Raw genomic sequence first — 17814 nt, 5'->3', positions numbered from 1 at the left:
CAAGTGGGGGGGGGTATTCACAGTCGCTGTAGCTACCTTGTCAAGATCTATGCATGTATGTACAGTACAGATCTATGCATGTATGTACAGTACATACATCTACTAGTACCTCCCCCCATTATCTACCCTCGGATAGTACAGTACTACAAAACTTCGAAGTACCCCGCAGTAAATTAATAATACTCGTAGCGTTCAGGGTCTCATGTGTGTTGTTGATGTATTCCAGTTCAACGGGTATTTATTATATTTTCGCTACAAGTACAGTCGTGTGCCACACAACACGCGTTGCAACAGCTCCTGCCGCACCGCCGGCACGGCCGCGCACCCTCGCGACGGGTCCGACGTGTACTCGAACGTGAGCCACCCCGTCCGTCGCGGTCCGTCCTCAGCTGTCACATCGTCCTACAACACATACACATAACCATTCGTCACAGGCCAAAAAAAGTCCATATTTATTTTCATATTTTTATATTTTTATATTCTACTAAGTAGTATTCGTTTGACATTCTAGAATTCGAATAAAAAGGTTATTATATATATGAACTACAATCAATGGAGTCTACATAACTATGGTATCAACGACGTATACGAAGGTTCGGATATGTGACAAGGGGAGAAATTCGTACATTGGCCCACGACTTGGGCAGCTCCCACCCTGGGATCGGCGGGTCCCCGCGCACCCACCCAAACGACTCGTGGATCCAGTTTTCACCCTAACATGTTTTAGTTATGTTTATTCCGTGGGTTATTGTCAAATCGATTTGAAACTGGAGAGCCGTCAGCAGAATAATCGTATAGATTAAAGAACCGCCTGAGCCAATCAAATCACATCATGTCGAATTTCAGCCAATCCAAACGTTTGACCCCTTCACATTGGGCAAAACCTCATATATATACTAATCGTTGTAGAGTACATAGTGTGTGTGCAAGAAGATGAAATAGGATGATCAAATCGGTTCAAAAGCTATTTGGCGAAATGACAAGTCCAAAAAAATTGGGGTGAAATGCACAATAGTGCTTGCTTCATCACACAAATCATCAACAGGGTTATTATATACATACATGGTTGTTTCGTTATAAATTGGCAGTTTCGTTATAAGACAACTCAAATTGAACCAGAATAGCAGAACTAGAATGTGTTGTAGTACCGGTTCCGTCACGGCTAGCTTGACGAATATCTTGGCGGCTTCGCGCTCTTCGCGGACAGATAGATCAAACTCGTAGTACCGATCGGGCTGTTGCGGGTTGAGTATGTTGAGCCACCCGAGCAGCCGCGCGCATTCTTGCTTTTCCGCAAACGACAGCGCATCGAAAATCTACTTGAAAAAAGGTTCAGAACGATGTCACAGATAGGAACGGTTGGTCGAAACGATGTCATAAAACTAGGGACAGTTTTATGTACGTACCTCCATAAAGTGTTCAATGTCAATCAGTCGGGGAAACAGCAACCGACAGGTTTCCGTTTTGCCATTGTGCACACTCGGCATGCACCGCACAATCTCGGCCGCCTACACCATCCGTACGTTCGGTCGTTGTGAATTTATGTAAACCCATCACAGAAAGTATTTAATTACGACGGTAAGCTGAAATTTGACAATATTCGCCATTTCGGGCAAAATTCAATAAATCTGATAACAAGTGAAACATGTCTTGTTTGAAGAGTGTTTAACTCAAATCCAGTCATTCCTTGGTGGGATTTACTCGTTGAGGAGGCCATCTTACAAAATTGAACGTTTTACCTCAATGTCGTTTTTGATTTATCCCAATTTGCTAGAAAGTGGAATAATATTTTTGAAATATTACAAGACGTACCCTTATATGCAATGAAAAAATGGGATTTGGCAAAACAATATACTATCTGAATATATATATTACCAAGTATTCTATAACATATGGATGAATGATTCGTCTAGCCCATTTGAGTCGAGAAGGATCGAATATCAAAGGGTCTGGATGAGTTTCTGGTACCTGATCGACGGACAGCCATCGATCGCACGTAGCTGCTTCGATTTGAAACAACTTGAACCCAATGTCTTCCTTGGTGTGGCTATGTACTTGAAATGCCTACATTTGTCGATCTATAGTACCAAATACATATGTGCGTTCTAGTCCAGATTTCCTCTGACGGTTGGTCGATCAAACCGCCGACCAATCGCCACACGTTCGAAACATGATATGAAACTCAAAGTGGTCCGTTCTGATTGCATTTCAAAAATGTTTTCTTTTTAGCCAATCATAATTCAACCTTCATTCTTTTTATCCAATCATATTCCTTTGCTTGATTGGTTGAAAATCCTTCCAAATTGTCAATTTTTTTGCTTGGCAAAAAGCAGCCCAATAATAGTAGTACTCATTAGGAGTGGCCAACACCAAACTCCGCAAGTCCACCACCATGTCTTGACAAGAACGAACACCTCACCACATGAACATCACATCTCACTGACAACATATATGGATTCCAAACACTACACCAAAACGAGATTAGAAAGCAACATATATATTGTGCTTTCGAGTAAAATTTCATTGTGTTGTGAATTTAAATCGATTCGATTGGCTACTTCAGATGAGCTCAAAATTATTAACCAATCAAAACGTTCTAAATGAAATTCAACCAATCAGATCGATTGTGGATCGGTTTGGTTGGCGCGATTCGATTGTACCCCCTCCCCAAATTTGTATCAAATCGACAATATTCAAACACAAACCACAACCAAGCCCAGGACCCACTCTACCCAACTCTCCATATATATATATATATATACAATACTGATCATCCAATGGCATCACATCTCCTTTGGGGGAGCGCGACGACATAGACGCTGTGGGCCTACCATTTTCACGTCGCGAATCCACTTTTTAAACTTTCGAAAGCGCACGGCGTTGCGCACGAGCTCCCATCGATCGCCGACACTGCGCCGCCGCCGGGTTCCGGCCGTGGACTTGTCGGGCAGACGCAGCTCCGTCCGGCTGTCGCGGGCGATCTGCGCCACCAGCTGCTGGTACCGCCGGTCGCTCATGGGCTTGGTGCCCCGCGTGGGACGACTCGTGGACACGTAATCAAACTCGAGTTTGCCCTTTTGAGGCATCGTTTGAAAGAAATGAGATGTTAAAATCGTCGCCTTGCCGTCCAACCATTCGTTGCGGAAGTTTTCCCAGTTGCCATGTTGAGAGGTATCTAGACATATATTTTAGAAATATACAAAAGTATATGTACAAGAGATAGAAATACGATTAAGAAATATACAAAAAATATGTACAAGAGATAGAAATACGTTAAGAAATATAAAAAAGAATATGTACAAGAGATAGGAAATATACAAAAAAATGTGTACAAGAGATGGGGAGAGGTCGCATCATTCGTAGTAGTATACTGCAGCGACAAATAGGTTGTACAAATAAATATATAGATATTGTGATGATTCGGTATAAATTTCCAGACCCCGTCGAATCGAATCTTTACGTTATAGGCTAATCCAATTTTGAGTGGATTTGATTGGCTCTTACAGAAAGGGCCATATATTCAACCAATCAGAAATCCAGCGTGATTCAATATTGAATAGACAAATCACACGAATTTTGCAAGTTTATATAGCGAATTCACGATATATCTTGCACTTGAATACTGTATGTGTCGACCTGATGTATACGTACAGTATCGATTCATCCAAATGTATTATAGATCGATGCATGACGTGGTGTAGTTAGTAGGACGACGAATCATGATATATTATATGTACAAGCAGGTCCATACCATATATATAAGCATACCATATATATATATAATCGTGCCAACTATATACATATCGGTCCAAGCCGTTCAAATCAATGGACACAACATATGTCGTGTTGTACTACCCATCGCGTGATCTCATAGGGCTCACTACATTGACTATACATATCTGCTAATTTATCTATATATTTACAAACATTTAGGGAACATGGCAAATATATATATATATACGACCATGCCATCAAAAGATAGCGTATTCCGAGTCAATGAATACATATATCGCAGTATCAACCACACGGGCTTACCGCCGCGCCCGGATCTGGATTTAGAAAACTGCTTTTCCGCTTGGGCGACTTCGGCCAGCTTAATGAGCGCTTGCCGGTCGATTTGCTTGGACAAGTCGAGGGCGTAGTGGTTGGTGGGGAGCCCCAGCAGTGGAAAGTAGAGAGCCCCTAGCCGAATCCGCAGCGAGAAGCGCTCGGACATGGAGAGCACGCGCTTGACCAGGTTCTGCGCCTCTTTGACGGACGTGAGTTGTGGGAGGACCTTGGCGACCGCGCCCACGCGCTTGGTCTCGTGCATGTCGCCGCAGCTCTCCATGAGCACGATTGCTTGGGCCGCCGTCATACGAATCTCTGTCTCATGTACCTTGTCTCACATCAGCACATTGCAATCAGTAGAATCAAAACGTCATCGCATCATTCTGAACATGGGATAGGGTTGATGTATGCAATTTTATCATGCTCTTGAAGTGGCAGATATATATATATATATATTATTATTCTATAAGGATTGTAATCAATGACAAGGGGTCAACGTACCGCCGCATTGAGCAGTTCTGCTTGCTGCATGGTTTCTTTGCCCCGTTCAACGGACTGCACGAGCTTTTTCAACCCGTGCTCCGTTAGCCCTATGATATAATAGCATATGTTGGCGCCATCATATATATAACAATACAAATCCATTTGCATTTACATATATATATATACTGCACGCGTTCAAGTCCACTACTAGGATGTATGCGCATGCGTGGGTTATACACTATAGTTGGCATCCTCATATATATATATATATATAAATAGCTCATTTATGTAAATATATATAAATATATATAAACGCACCGTAACAGACAAAGCTCTCGCGGTCGTTCATCAATTCTCGCTCGTACACGAACGTGATGTCCAACACACCCGACGATGGCACGCACCAGACGCCGCCGCTTTCGTCGCGCAGGGCCAGCGACTCGGCCGACTGCGCCGCTTGGTGCTGGTGAACCCTTTGAATCACCTATATCCATATCAAGATATATATACCCCAGCAATATTGACCAATCAGAAGGCGCAACGTGTCAAAACCAGGCAAGTATCATCCGATATATATATATATATGCTGCATAATGTGATATGGGGGTGTTATTGGGAAAAGAAACAACTGTAGACACTACGAGTAAAACGTACTTGGTTTTTCATGAGCTCGACAAACTCGTCCTCTTCGATGGTGCCGCTGCCGTCGACGTCGCACGCATTCATAGCTGCTTCGACGTCTCCTTCTGTGGCTGTGGCGCCCAGTAACTACCCCCATAACGATTAGTTAGTTGATTGTTCATGTCGAATTAAAATACAATTTTGTTTTTCTAAAAATCTATTTCGTATATATACTGACACAGACAAATATTTTGTTTATTGAAGAATCGATAATCGTCGACCAATGAAACGCCACCATGGTTCAAGACGAGCAAACAATTATAGCAATATGATCACGATACTCTCCATCAAACAACCACCCTTAGTACGGATAATATATATATATATATATATATATATATATATATATATATATATATATATTGTAGATTCGGGACGGATTTCCGGACCCCGCCTAATAATCGAACCTAATAGCACAGCTATCCTCGCACTGAATTTCGCCGCGATATGTGATTCGTTATGATGAAATTCTTGTCGCTGATTGGCTAAACGATTCTATCTAAGTTTCATGTCCTTTTGCGGATTGATTTTAATTCTGTAGAAATCTTCAATTTAAATATTCAGATTGGAAAGCCAATCAAATATCACAGTAGAGAACGGTACATAATTGCGAAATTGAAGGACATCCACAATATATATATATATATGAATCGTACTATAAACGCCTGGCGCAGCTCGTCCATGTCGATGGTGCCCGATCCATTGGCGTCGATAGATCGGAAGACTGCGTGGAAGAGTCCGCCGCCGCTCAGTTCCGCCTCGTCGATGGTCCCGCTCTTGTCGGTATCGATCTTGTCAAACAAAATCTCTACCACAATATTAATATATATATATCAATAATAAGGCTAGTATTCTCTACCATATATATACTAGATATATATATACTAGATATATATATCACATCTACAACCAACCGTAATATATTCACAATCAACATCCATCCATCCATCCATCCATCGCAATCACGCTATATACATTCCGTTGTTTAGTATCGAATACCATCGTTTCCACTGACATGGTGTAATATACATGTTTATACATATATATATATATTCCAACAATAACGCAGACATCCCCGATATATATATGTATATACTCGATATAAGTACTAGTATATATTTCCCACAACACTGATATCCTCGATATAAGTATATATATATATAATACATACACCAATGTCATTGAAGACGTAGGAAATGCAGTTATTTAGACACCACAAGCATTTTCATATACACGGGGACACGAAATATGTACACATGTATATTATATATATATATATTGCGTGTAGACTCGATGTTGTGTAGGGAAAGTTGCAAACCTGTTTGTTCCATCGTGGGTTGAAACCCTAGTTCCACGAGCACTCCGTGGAGCTCGGCAAGCGTAATCACCCCCGCGTCGTTAGTGTCGATGTCGTGGAAGGTCAGATCGAGCAGCGTCTTAGCCCCCTTGGCGGGCACCGGGCGAGTGGCTTCTTTCCGCACCAATTTGATCGATTGCGTGAGCTTCTTGGGTGCGTCTCGCGATGGTTTCGCGTCCAGTTTGGCAAAGAAGCACCCTTTTTTCAGCGTCGCGAGGCGCAGTAGCTCGGTGGCGATCATATTGTCGTACGGGTCGGCGCAGTCGAGCATGTAGTCGCCGCCGGGTTCCATCGGATCGAACACTTTGGCCTGGGACCGCTCGTTCAAGTTGCACCCCTTCATGCTCACTGTGCACCCGTCTACGTCAGGCATACCCAGAATCAGACGGAGACGGGGGGCGTGCATGTCGCAATAGAATCAGACACTGGTCAAATGGCGATGATTACGTCTGATCCGAATGCGAGATCGTTCAAGCGGTCGAATCAGAATCAGACTATTATATCATTTATGGTCCGAATCGAATCACACCGCCTCCAGCATGTCCACAAGTCACAATACCACCAGGAACGTCGTAGCTAGTACAACATACGCCCCTTGTGTTGTCGTAGTAATACTAGTAATCGTTAAACTACTAGGTGCCAATAAAGAACACAAAGATAGTACGATGAATAGTGGTAGTCATCCTGTGAATAGTTGTCATAGGCATAATACTAGCAGTCATAGTAATACTACTACTACTACATACTACTACTAGCAGTAGTCGTCATCCTAGTACTCGTTGAAATACAAATGGAAAACACAAACACACACCAAGCCTAGCCCATGTCACAGACGACGTACGTACTCGGCGTCCGGTTGTGCACCATCGCATACATGAGCACCTTTCCGCCTGGCTGGCCAATGTTGTTTCCATCCAAAACGAGGGTGCTGATCGTGTGGCTGCGCGCGACGGTGGACGCGAGCACGGACGCGCCTTTGGTCCCGATGTTATTGTATGACATGTCCAGCAGTCGCAAGGTCTTGTTGATGCACAGCGACTGTCCGAACGCCATCGCACCAGCATCGCCGAGTGCGTTGTACGCCAAATTCAGCTCATACAGGTTGTAATTGAGTTTGAGCGAGTTGGCCAACGTCACGCCGCTGCCACGTTATCTCTCTCGTCAGTGATGTATTTTGATAGGATACTAGTAGGACTAGGACTAGTACTACTAGAACTACTAGATAAAACTGAGATACGAGGGTTGTGTATCTACCTGGCCAAGCGCAGGAGATTCCACGACACGTCGAGTTGCGTGAGGGTCAAGTTGACGTTGAGCATGCCGCCAATGGCTTCGCCCCCCGTGACAAAATCGGGTTGCACAACGTTCAAATTCTCGGCTTCGCCAATGCGATTCCGGCTCATTTTCAGCTGAATCACTGATTTGTTGGCTACCGTTGGCGAAAAATATGTAAGGTCGTGACGACTATCGTACGGCATCGCGACGAGGATTGGGGGGGGGGGTATTTATACACTGGTAGTGTAGGGTAGTGTAGTGACATCATATGATTATACCTTCAAACGCCACCATGAAGGCAGCACATTCCGAGTCGTCAATGTCGGCTTTGCACACCCCGAGGTGGGTTAGCGTGCACATGGCGGACCCGATGTACGCCTTGAGGGTCTTGGCACTTCGAGGCCCCACTTGGTTCATGGAAATATCAAGTTTGGTCAGGTTCGGTTTGGTTTCCAGCGCCTGGAGCAGCTGGTTGAGCGCGCGGTCGGTCAGCCGGTTGTCGCACACGTTGATTGCTTCGACAAACGGCACGTCACGCAGCGCTACACAGTGTCACACACACACATTTCAGCGTGGCAACCCATCCGCAGGAGCATTCCATATATAAAAAATGTGTCTTATCATATTGTCAATTTCCTCAAATATCCCAATTCTGCCCTGTTTACTGAACCAACCCCGCTGCAATCTCGCCGCGACATTTAATTGGCTACCAAATAATCCGCACACAGGACATGAAAAATAGATAGAATATTATTTTAGCCAATCAGCGACAAGAAATATCCGATAAACCAATCATATGTCGCGGCGAGGTTCAGTGCGAGGTGAGATTCGATTGGCAGAAATTCGTACACCGAATCTACCATTCAATTGTGCCCTATGCCACACAGTAGATGCATTCTGTTTGTTGTTTTTTGTCATATGTATTGAGCCAACGAACCAACCAAGAGACGACGGACGTACCCCTGGCAAACTCGACGAGAAACGTGTCCCCGAGGCTCTGGTAAGAAAAATCAAACGCGGTCGTGCCGTGTTTGCGGATGAGGATCGGAAGTGCCATGGGCAGCTCCCCCGTGTTGGACAGACACGCGCTGAGGAACATGGTGCGCGGACTCATCTTGACGTCGTTGTCCCCGCCGGTGGTTCGGCGCCGGGGCGAAGTTGGGGGGTGATGCTTGGTCATGACGGCGGGGGGCGGCTGGTACTCGAACAGGCTGGACACAGGAGTGTCGGTCTGTCTTGAATTCGGAGTGATGGGCCCACCCTCGTCAACGGCACTGTGCTCATGGCTGCCTCGGGGGGATTTTGAGGGAGATGTGAGTTGTGGGGGCGATGCTTCACTGTGCTGCGACGGAGTTCGTAACGTCAGAGCGAGGGGCGCGTGGGGCACGGCCATAAAGCAATGCGGTTTCGCGTGGAGGCCAGCATACCTACGCGTGCAACCGTGTCACATGCAGAACTCATATACGGTGCACTTGTCAACTTAGTAGTGATTTCCCAAACATGACCAAACGTGATGAAGGGTAGTTAGTATGGGATGGGTCTTCGTCATATGTAGCACATCGAGGAATTGGATTTCGTGTCGTGATATAATCGATCTTGCGTCGACTTACTTGGCAAAGAATTTGCCCCGCGCGGCGACCCCAAAGTACGCTTCCTTCATCTGCTGGGCGACGTCAGCGTCCTCGTCGGGCTCTTCGTCGGACGAGCTGTGGCCGCCGTCGCTCGCGAGGGCCTTCTTGACGTCCCGCATGCGGCGTTCCGGCACGGACGGGGACGTGACTTCGCGGCTGCTGTCGGAGGACGGATCATCCACCTCGGTTTCCGCCTACAACAAAGATAACACCGACATACAACGATTGTGTTTTCAGGGCACGGAAGGGAATTCATCGATTCGCGTTGTAACCGCATTCACACTTGAATGTGGCTCTGGTTCGAAGGTAGACATGTAAACAGTATGATGCATGGCATTATTCACACATCAACGAAGCGAAGGCTACATAGGAAGCTACCCAGAGGAAAACGACACGGAAAACGTACATAGGTGGGATCGGGGGAGGTAAAGACATAAGCATGGGCGAGTTGGGGCGTGTACTTGGACATGAGGCCGTCCCGAACTCCAGACCGGGCGTCGGTCGAGATTTTGAACTTTGTAAGCAGCGCGTCGATCTCGTCTTCTTTCTCGGCCGACGACACCCCCCCCAACCGGCTGCAAGCACAGCGACGTGCGTTAGCAAGGGCGTGAGCAACGCCTCCTTCGCACGAATGTATGGGAGTGGAGGAGACAAACCGTTTGGATGGAGATATATAGCCGCCATGACTCGGATAATCGTTGGCCTCAGGCGGCGAAGATGCGGGCAACATGGAAGGCAGGACGCTCTTGAGGGGGCTCGGATGATGAGGCTGTGGGTGTCCTCGCTTCGAAGGCGAACGCGACGGAGTCTTGGGGGCAGAGGATGTCGGCTCCAACAAGTCCGACTCCCAACTCACGCGACCCCGCCACTTGATTTCAGGAGTGCTTCTTCGGTCGGGGGACGACTGTTGTTTGACGGGGGACGTGGCCGGCGTGGTGATCGCATGACGAGACGACGGCTTGGTCAGTACCGCTTGCAGTCGCGGCTTGAACGAGATGAGCAAAAGTCGATGGTTTCACTCTGAAGGGTTTGGTGTACCTCGTCGTGTTCAGGGAAAAGCGACACCACCGCCGTGTGCTGGGTGTTCTTGCCGCCATGGGGATATTCGAGCGACGGCGGGGGGGTTTCAGGGGAGGCGGCATTGCTGTGGAAAGCAGTCGTCACGCCAGGAATGTCCATGTCCTGACTTGAATTTCTACAAGTAAACGATGACAACTTGATCATGAGGGATAATAAATAGATCACGTACTTGTACCACGGCATCTTGGACTGCAGCGTGGCCAACTTCTTGTCGTAAACGCCCTGCAAATGCTTGGATGACGAAGTCGATCCTTTCCCGTCCTCCTCGGGCGCGGATGGGGACTCCATCGACTTGGCTGACGTTGGCCCTACAGTAGCGGTTTCGAGCGGTTACACTGAATTGTGGATTTATGACCAACACACACCTTGCGTTATACGTACTCCATTACGAGCAGCTGAGCAGCATCGTACGTTACCTTTTATCTACAGTAGCGGTAACTAGTGTATGAGCTGTCCATCATCGGAGTAATCGAGGTAACGTTAGCTACCAGTATGCAATACACCTTCGTTCATACTAGGGTACCAAAATACCACTACTACGTAGTACTAGTACTACTTACTATACTACTATTATAGTAATAGTAATGACGCAATACTGTTAATATGACTGTACTAGTATTAGTAAGTGCTGTAACGTCGAAAAAGTACAAATATCATGAGCCAATCAAAATCGATTTATTTCTTATTTTTTCATGATTTAGAAAAAGACGTCGATTTTCTCCAAATTTCCAATCGAGACATCTGATTGGCTAATATCCACATCACCTTTTCCGGTAGAAATTCAAAATGATATTGTAGCCAATCCGCGACAAGTAATTCGGATTGACCAATGGGAGAGATTGGTGTGCGGTTCGGTCGGTGAGATTCGATTCAACAGGGTCCGGAAATACTTACCAGACGCACGAATGTCCAATAATACATATTTGATTCGAAACTTGCTCCTGTTAGAAGGATTAACGAACCGCCTGAGCCAATCAAATCATGTCATGTCGAATTTCTGCCACCCCTCCGAATTGGGCAAAACCATATATATACTAATCGTTGTAAAGTATAGTGTGTACAAGCTTAAATAGGATCAAATAGATTCGAAAGCTATGGGAAAAAGTTGCAAAATGGTAAAATCGACGCCCCATTCCACTTCCCATATATGCATTCACTGTTATTGTCAAGTTGATTCGAACACCACATCTGCAGACAATCGATCGACCAATCAAAACCCAGATCACGAATCAAGTAGACAATTCAATCCACTCTTCAACGTCGAATTAGAGTGTGACTTAAATTAGTGTGACACTCGAGGATTTTTCATAACGTTACAAAAGTCAGTGCAAAGAATCGATTGATAGATTTGGCGAATCAGCATCAAAAGTCCAAATTTTGGGTAAACTAAACCACGACTTGAGAAACGTACTGTAATAGGGAGGTTATACAGTGTAGGAGGTTTTGAAATCCTTCTTTTTCATTTATATCTAAATTAGATTCTTCCAGCCGTTCCGGATATGAATAGACAATTTCGACCAATCATGAACATGCACCCTCTTTTGGCATGAAGTAGTTTCTGGCGCCCCAGTCACTCGAAATCGAATGCGTGGCCACCAAGTGTTCCGAGCGCTCCGCGCTGCCGCCCCTGTGCGATTTGCGGGGGTCAAGACGTCTGTCCCTCGTGCCTTTGCTGCCGCGCAGCAAGTGGCTGGGTATGCCACCATCTACGACCTCAAGACCCCCTTTGAGGTGCTTGTCCATTAGGCTTCTTTGTCTGATCCTTCATGTTTAGGACACGAACCGTCATCGTAGTGACGCTGAACTTCGCATTGCCCAAGTGCCGGTGGTGGAAGTCGATTCAGACGTGGCTGTGTGCGACGGCGGTGGAGGCGCCTTGGGCCACCCAGTGGAGTACATTGCGTTGAACATCGTGTCGGACAAGCCTCAAACGTGCAAGTACTGCGGCCTTCGCTACAAGCAGAAGCACCACCATCATTAAGCTAAGATGGAGACTCGTCCTATCGTTCTCCTTAACATCAGGCTGTCTACACGTTTCTCTCATATTGCGCCCTCTTGCGCTTGTTGTTCCTGCTGACTGTGCTAGGTTCGCTTAACGCTTGCACAATTGCAGCTTCGACGGGTGAGTGCTTCCTCGTGGAGGAATTTTCCCCATCCTTGTCTTCCCCGTCTTGTCCTGCATGGGATAACTGCATCGGTTCCTTCAATCCAACGTTGGGATTGCACATAAAGCGCACCGTCGCGCCACAGTTCTTGCTCCTGGCGTGGATGAGGAACGGATGCGTCAGCATCACATCGCCGGCACGTCCTTGCACTTCGACCCACGACTGCTTGTGCTGGTTGACCCACCCTTTCGCGGCTGCGCTCACTTGACCGCCTTCACGACTTGTCATGTTTGGGATTTTGGGGATATTTCCTCGGGAGGTTTCGTGCGTACCTTTAAGTCCATGTGGCTTTGCAGCGGCGAGAATATGCGCCACATGCTTGTGCGATCCTGGGGCCAATGCCTGGAATATTGGTTAATGGGGATTTTTCCTTGCGAAGATTCGACGTTGGTGTTGGCTTACAGTGCCGCCGTCCCCAGGCGCAATATCCGAGAAGAGGAAGATGGGAAGCAAGCCCGATTCCTTGCTGTCGATGTGATGGATGTACCGCGCGCCGTCAACATGCCAGTGACCTGCCGGTCCCCACGGCAACATGGCATGTCCTGGGAATGTCAGCACCCACCTTTGTTGCATGAACTTAAGGTTCGAAGATGTTTGGAGCGAGAATGTTACCATCCACAAGTCAGGTCGGAGGGGATCCATCTGTCTTCGCCGCAGACCTGATCCATGGCGCGCTTTAACCGCGGAGTCAAGACTTCGGTCCATGGAGATCCGGTCTTGTCGTCGTACGATTCTACGCGAAGTGTCAATGGTAAAAGAACTGTGTACATCGAACCTGCCTGTGTATACCTGAGATCCAATGCTTTTCGGGCCACGTTGCGCAATCGTGTTGCTTGACCCCATCTTGCTCGATGCGATTCCAGAGAAAATCCCTGCATGCGGCGGCGGTGTCGACTGGGAACGCATTTCGGAGCAACACGTAGCCATGTTCGATAAAGTGCGCGACCTCTTCCTCCGACAGACCAATCTCTTCGTCCTCTGTGTCTTGGCTGTCGTCCTTGTCCTTGGACTCGTTGCCGTCAATGATGTCTTGAACGCAGGTTGATCCCATGTCTTGATTGAAATGATGATCAAATGCCACAGACCGACCAATCACAAGTGTCAATTCGTTTTAGCAACCATTATTATATTGCATACAAATTACAAGTCTGGGTGGCTAAAATCTAGGAATTGATTCCTAGGCTTACTAAACTCTGATAATATTTATGCATGGCACGCATATATTATTGGTATTCATGAAGCCTGGAAGTTCATACTACCAAGTAACATTCTGCATTCGTCAACGGAATATAAGCCTAACGTACTACGTAACGTTACTGTAGTACGAAGTACTATAATACTTCCTTTGTTTCGTATTACTGCCACCATTTGCCTTCGGAAGGGCACAAATTCATATTTTGCCCAAATTTGATGCGACCAAGCCTCGAAATTCGACCATGAAATGGTACTCCGTATACTAGTATATCGAGCGCACATGCGAAAATGAAATCTACCTTGTCAAAACTCAAGTTGTTTAAACGTTGTCAGAATAAAAATTCGAAATGTGTATAAAAGTAGGGGACCTGAACAGTAGTACTCAATAAAAATATTCGAAGTTCATCGAACTTCGTTTGTCCGGATGCTGTCTGGATATTAAATTTCTACATGATTAACAGTTAGTATTGGAAAATGGTGGTAGTAATACGAAAAAAGTGCCACTTCGAAGTGGTGGCAGTAATACGAAACCGAGGAAGTACTTGGGAAGATAGGTACAGTAGTGTGTGCAGTACAGTAGTAGAATACAGTACGGCAAAGCACTCGATATGAAAATCAGTACTACTAAAATATTAATAGTAGTAGGAGTATTCTTGATAAAAATTGGTGCAGTGCTTCGAAGCATGCTGCGTTTTCATTCGTCAAATCCTCGAAGATTCCACCAATCAACAATGACTGTTACGGTTCAGAATCCCCAAAATCTTCCCATCCGTCATTCGTCCCTTTCCTACGTCGAACGATGGCGGTGGACGGCGTTACCGTATTCAAGCTTGTGTCTCTATTGAGCATATGGATCGTGGGGTTTGGGGGTGGCATCCTGCCCTTTTTCATCCGCCAGCAGAATCGGAAGCTTATGAGTCGACTGAACTGCGTGAGCGGCGGCGTGTTCCTTGCCGGCGGGTTCATGCATTTGCTGCACGCGGCGATGGAGAACCCAGGGTTGGCCAAGTGGTCCACGGTGGACGAAGGCATCTACGCATTTCCATATGCAGAAATGTTCTGCACCATCGGCTTTCTTGGCGTGTTGGTGGTCGAGCAGGTCGCGCATTCGTTCCAATCGGCCGCGTCGTCGCCTACGGGCAGCTCGTCAACGTCCCACCACCATCCTCATGAACCCCATCAATCGGAAGATGACCACAGCATCGACAGCGCCCCCTTCTTGGAACAAGTAGAAGGCGCCACGTTGCCACCAAAGAAGCGCAAGAAGTCGCACGACGACGACGATCACCTTGCCTTTGACAAGTACTCCATCCCAGTATCTACTTTGAGGGATTCTCATATGCGCTTCCAGGAACGCATCTGGAGCGGTCGCGTTCGTTCTGTTTGTCGCGCTTTCTTTCCATTCGGTGCTGGAAGGACTCGGCATTGGCGCGCAATCCACATCTGCGTGGGGCGTGTTCTTGGCGATCATCCTCCACAAGGGATTGGCGGCATTCGCCCTCGGCAGCGGCATGCTCAAGAGTCAGGTGCACAAGGGCAAGTTCATCGCGTACATGTTCCTCTTCTCCATGATGAGCATCCTTGGGATTGTCGTCGGATGGTGCATCGCCGAGTCTGAATCGTCCGAAGAGGTAGTTGCCGCCCCCTACCAGATTCGTTCGGTTCTTTTAATACGTACTAGTTCTTTTAATCCGCATTCTTCATTCCGTTCTTATTGTCTTTTTGTTCTTTTAATCCCCAACAAAAAGCGTTTTTTGTATCATGCTTGGTTCGAAACGTTCTTTTTTTTTTGTTCTTTTTTGTGTCTGGCTTCCACTGGACCGTTGCAGTATCGTCATTTTCCATATTTGTGTCATGTTGTGTAGTCGGCGGCGGCGGGTATCTGCCTCGCGCTCGCGTCCGGCACGTTCATCTACGTGGCGGTGATGGAGATCATTCCGTTGGAGTTTGGCCATGGCCGGAGCGACCCGACCAAGACGCTGCTGCTCTTGTTTGGGTATGCCGTGTTCGGGTGTCTCGCGAAATGGTCATAACATATGTGTTAACACACCCTACACACTTCTCCACCACTGCACTACGTTCTACTACACGTCGCCACATCCACACATGCGTAACAACTTGATGTCGGAGGGAGGGGTCGTCTATGGGTTGTCTAAGTGCAGCGCCTGCACCGAGTGCTCTAGTCCTAACTCGTCGCTGCCGCCGGCCGAGTCCATGTGGTCGAGGTAGTCGTCGCCGAGTCCACGGTGGTGCACCCGCTTGTGCTGCACCTTCAGTCGCTTGGACCCAATCTGGAACCCGTTCATGCTCGCGATCGCCGCGTCCGCCGCCTGCGCCGAGTCGTAGCTCACAAACCCTACAAACAGTATTAGAGAGAGAGATAGTAGTCCTTTGCTAGTAATACTAGACGTACCAAAGCCCTTGCTCTCGCCCGTGTTCTTGTCCATGTACACTTTGGCACTGATGACAGTGCCGAACGGCGCAAATGCGGTCGCCAGGTCGGCGTCTGTCAAGTCATGGGGCAAATGGTAAATGAACAAGTTGGCCCCCACCGGGCCTTCCACTTGCGCCGACGCGCGTGCCCCGTCTAGATGACGACGAATCAGACTCAGAATCGAATCAGAACACATAATCGATTGGAATCAGAAGCACATGTACCAGCCGACGCTGGCGAATCCAATGGAAAGCCCCCACCGATGGGGACAGTGGGGAACGATTGAGGGGGGTACCCTCCCCCTCCGGGCGGCGGCATCGCGTACGGATTGTAGTACATAAATGCCGCAGGATTCGTGGTTGTCAGGGGCGGCTGGGGCGGCGTGGGCAGACCACCTAAGAAGAAACCATGTCACAAGGTTCAAGCCGCCGCAAATATAAAGAATCCCACGGACAGAGTTGTTGTACCGAGGGCAACGGCTTGGGCCCCAAACGCTTGCATTTGCTGCATGTATTGCTGTTGGATTTGCTGCAGTTGCGGGAAGGGAATGGCGGCGCCGGGGGGCATCTGCCAATATGCAGCCGCGGACGTCGCCGCCTGGTTGCGCGCGCGTTGGATGCGTTGGCGGCGGCTGTCGGCAAACTTCACGACAAGGGGTGCGGTCCCTCGATCCTAATGGGTATCGGGTGAGGAAACGCGCCGTGCACAGGTGGGGAACGACCTACCATCGTGATGGCACCGTTGATGGTGTCGATGGCAGCAGACGCGGCATGGCGGTCCTTGAACTTGAGAAAGGCGCATCCTTTGCTTTGACCAGTTCCTGGGTGTCGCAAGATGTAAATCTCTTCGATTTCGCCGTGTACGTCAAACACGCCGCGGATGTCTGCTTCGTCTGCGTGCTTGGGGATCATGCCGATAAACAGCTTGTGCTCTTGGGACGCTAGGCAAGATGGTTTAGGATGCACACGGAATGATCAAATGATCGACTAAAGTACACGACGTACCACCCGCTTGACCCTCAGCAGGACGCACTTGCAACGGGTTCGGGGACATGGGCAGCGTTACTTGGTTGTGGAGGGTGTCGATCGCGGCCTCGGCGGCGTCGCGGGTACAATACGTCACGAATGCACATCCACGGTGCGCGCCACTGATTTTGTCCCGGATGATCACAATGTCGTACAACGGACCAAAGTTTTCCAGGATGGGCCGCAGCTCGTCTTCGTCCATGGTGCGCGGTACTTGTCCCACAAACAACTTGACTGCATCCTGGGGCTGCTGTGCATGTCCGTGGTGACCTGCGTAATCTTCCACGTCTTGATCGTCGTATTCGTATCCACCTTGCGCAGAAGCGGGAACGGCAGGCGGATACGGAGCAGCGTCGGTCATCTCGGCAGCGACGTCTGGGATTCGGCTCACGAAATGAGGGGGAGGGAATGACTACTAGAGGTCCTCGTGAGAAATAAT

The 17814-nt window shown here is 47.8% G+C and overlaps 5 protein-coding genes across 7 annotated transcripts; 2 read left to right on the top strand and 3 right to left on the bottom strand.

The window, feature by feature from the left end:
• Positions 1-204: 204 nt before the first annotated feature.
• On the bottom strand, positions 205-10896 carry H257_14969. Of its 2 annotated transcripts, XM_009842918.1 has the most exons (21): positions 10727-10896; positions 10516-10672; positions 10134-10462; positions 9884-10052; positions 9457-9671; positions 8807-9273; positions 8125-8388; positions 7826-8000; positions 7417-7712; positions 6533-6931; positions 5871-6022; positions 5188-5301; positions 4852-5017; positions 4552-4640; positions 4036-4378; positions 2832-3175; positions 1969-2064; positions 1407-1508; positions 1149-1316; positions 627-713; positions 205-402 (listed from the first exon to the last, which is right to left on the bottom strand). In XM_009842918.1, exons 1-21 carry the CDS (start codon positions 10843-10845, stop codon positions 253-255), a joined length of 4401 nt encoding a protein of 1466 aa, XP_009841220.1. In that variant the 5' UTR covers positions 10846-10896; the 3' UTR covers positions 205-252. The 2 variants fall into 2 exon arrangements, with proteins under 2 accessions (XP_009841220.1, XP_009841221.1); XM_009842919.1 differs by lacking the exon at positions 205-402 and having other exon boundaries at positions 512-713.
• A 1215-nt stretch (positions 10897-12111) lies between these two features.
• H257_14968 (hypothetical protein) lies at positions 12112-12602 on the top strand. The gene is made up of 2 exons (XM_009842917.1): positions 12112-12288; positions 12332-12602. The coding sequence occupies exons 1-2, from the start codon at positions 12142-12144 to the stop codon at positions 12536-12538; spliced, it is 354 nt and encodes a 117-aa protein (XP_009841219.1). The 5' UTR covers positions 12112-12141; the 3' UTR covers positions 12539-12602.
• On the bottom strand, positions 12491-13789 carry H257_14967 (hypothetical protein). The gene is made up of 5 exons (XM_009842916.1): positions 13512-13789; positions 13335-13455; positions 13125-13284; positions 12995-13064; positions 12491-12934 (listed from the first exon to the last, which is right to left on the bottom strand). Exons 1-5 carry the CDS (start codon positions 13771-13773, stop codon positions 12585-12587), a joined length of 963 nt encoding a protein of 320 aa, XP_009841218.1. The 5' UTR covers positions 13774-13789; the 3' UTR covers positions 12491-12584.
• Positions 13790-14671: 882 nt separating this feature from the next.
• H257_14966 (hypothetical protein) lies at positions 14672-16348 on the top strand. The gene is made up of 3 exons (XM_009842915.1): positions 14672-15218; positions 15268-15547; positions 15782-16348. Exons 1-3 carry the CDS (start codon positions 14716-14718, stop codon positions 15947-15949), a joined length of 951 nt encoding a protein of 316 aa, XP_009841217.1. The 5' UTR covers positions 14672-14715; the 3' UTR covers positions 15950-16348.
• Positions 14684-17762, bottom strand: H257_14965. Of its 2 annotated transcripts, XM_009842913.1 has the most exons (6): positions 17355-17762; positions 17076-17290; positions 16818-17022; positions 16575-16745; positions 16330-16503; positions 14684-16272 (listed from the first exon to the last, which is right to left on the bottom strand). In XM_009842913.1, exons 1-6 carry the CDS (start codon positions 17734-17736, stop codon positions 16058-16060), a joined length of 1362 nt encoding a protein of 453 aa, XP_009841215.1. In that variant the 5' UTR covers positions 17737-17762; the 3' UTR covers positions 14684-16057. The 2 variants fall into 2 exon arrangements, with proteins under 2 accessions (XP_009841215.1, XP_009841216.1); XM_009842914.1 differs by having other exon boundaries at positions 16330-16745.
• Positions 17763-17814: the final 52 nt, after the last annotated feature.

The sequence above is a fragment of the Aphanomyces astaci genome, assembly GCF_000520075.1.
Source record: "Aphanomyces astaci strain APO3 unplaced genomic scaffold supercont1.64, whole genome shotgun sequence".
NCBI classification, from domain to species: domain Eukaryota; phylum Oomycota; class Saprolegniomycetes; order Saprolegniales; family Verrucalvaceae; genus Aphanomyces; species Aphanomyces astaci.
The sequence above is the reverse complement of the archived record's forward strand: the minus strand, read 5'-3'. Positions and strand labels throughout refer to the sequence as shown.